The 1,740-nt window shown below is 28.0% G+C and overlaps 1 protein-coding gene across 1 annotated transcript in view; it reads right to left on the minus strand.

The window, feature by feature from the left end:
• LOC105624379 (vacuolar protein sorting-associated protein 51 homolog) overlaps positions 1-1,740 on the minus strand; it is a 16,250-nt gene that overhangs the window by 7,067 nt on the left and 7,443 nt on the right. Inside the window, 3 exon segments of the mRNA XM_012205744.1 lie at positions 117-341; positions 751-964; positions 1,098-1,691. Coding sequence (XP_012061134.1) covers positions 117-341; positions 751-964; positions 1,098-1,691 — 1,033 coding nt within the window.

Here is a 1,740-nt window from a genome sequence, read left to right on the forward strand (position 1 = left end):
ATATATATATATATATATATATATATATATACATCTTAATTTATTCATAATAGTTTATTTATTATTATGCGATAATTAATTAAAACATTTTTTTTAATCTTTTTATTTTTTAATACCAAATAACGGACGTTGCTCTCCTTGTACTCGATACACATTTTGCTAAGCAGAAGTAATAGGGTGGGTGGAAATTTGGATACATCGGATCCGTTGCAAAATCCAGCTACTGTAGCTGTGAGATGATGTAAAAAACCGATTACTAATCCTTCTCTGACTTCATCCACACAGAAACTTTGCAAAAATTGCGTTTTTAAACTGAATGACAAGTCTGGTTGTAAAAATACCTGGAACAATTATAACCAACTTAAGTTTTCATTGTCTATCATATTTGTTATTATTAGAAAAACAGAAGATGCAATATAATTATCAAAGAAAGAAGAAGAAAGATTTTAAATCACACATACATAAGATAAAATCACAGAAGAAATTATATACAGAATAGAAAATAAAATATAATTAAAAATTAAGTTTTTAATTACATTAATTACATTAAATCAGAAAATATTAATGACAATTAAGAATTAATCTTAAGATATATTAAACTATATTAAGTTAAATACTAAATATATTAATACGGAGTTCTTGCACCATGTCTATGTGAACATTATTAATTTTAAATTTTAATTAGAAATTAAAAAATTTAAGTAAAAAAATCTAAAACATTGAATAAAGAATTAAGTTAGAAGTACAAACCAATAAATCCTGTAAAACTCCTTTAATTTTTTCTATAGTAGGCATAATAAGCATAGCTTGAAGTTCCGCTAATCCTCCATCACCATCCTGTGTGACCTTAGTAGCTAAAGTTTGCCTTACTTTCACTAAAATCTCACTCAAGTGTTGCTTCAGACTATGCAAATGATTGCGACATTGTTTTCGGCCAGCATTTAAAACAAGATCAGTACCAATTCTACAACATTATATATTAACTTATTATATTTATAGTCTATATTGTGCGCGCGCGCGTGCGTGCGTGCGTGTGTGTTTATACAGATATTCTAAATTATTTATACATTTTATTTAATATGTCTATTTTTCTTCACCTAGTAAAGTCTGTCTCTTTGGACAATATATTCATCGCTTGTAATCTACGATGAAATCTATCAAGAGCTCTCACTAAAATTGCTGTATCTGCTACATCTTCCACTCTTTTGCTCATCAAATCAAAATATTTTTTCATATTGCTCAAAATAAACTTATTCAAATGATCCATAGCTTTTATTTCAAAATCATCAACTAAATCGTCTTCCAATGATCGATTTATGAACATATCATTGTAGGAAGTCACAATTAGACATAAATCACTAAGAAATCCTGAAGAAGCCATATCTACGAACTCTATAATATCGTTTTCGCACATATCTTTCAAAATATCTAATTGTTCTGTTAATCTTTCTTCAGCATGTATCAAGAATTCAGTGCATAATGAATCAGCTGGTTCCTTTAATTGTAGCAAAAGATCTATATTTTCGGCTAAAGCTTTAGCAGAAGCATCTCTCTTATGAAATTGTAACCTGAGTTTAGATTTTAATTCTTCCAAAATATCCTCACAGTCTTTTTGGATGCCTTGAAAAGATGGCATGTTGCTATATTGATTTAAAACTCTTTGCGCATGAACATAATCTTGAACTGCCTGAAAGCAACAATAATTTATTATCTATAATTTAAAAACTAACAGAGAGAGAA

Source organism: Atta cephalotes (genome assembly GCF_000143395.1).
Source record: "Atta cephalotes unplaced genomic scaffold scaffold00076, whole genome shotgun sequence".
NCBI lineage: Eukaryota > Metazoa > Arthropoda > Insecta > Hymenoptera > Formicidae > Atta > Atta cephalotes.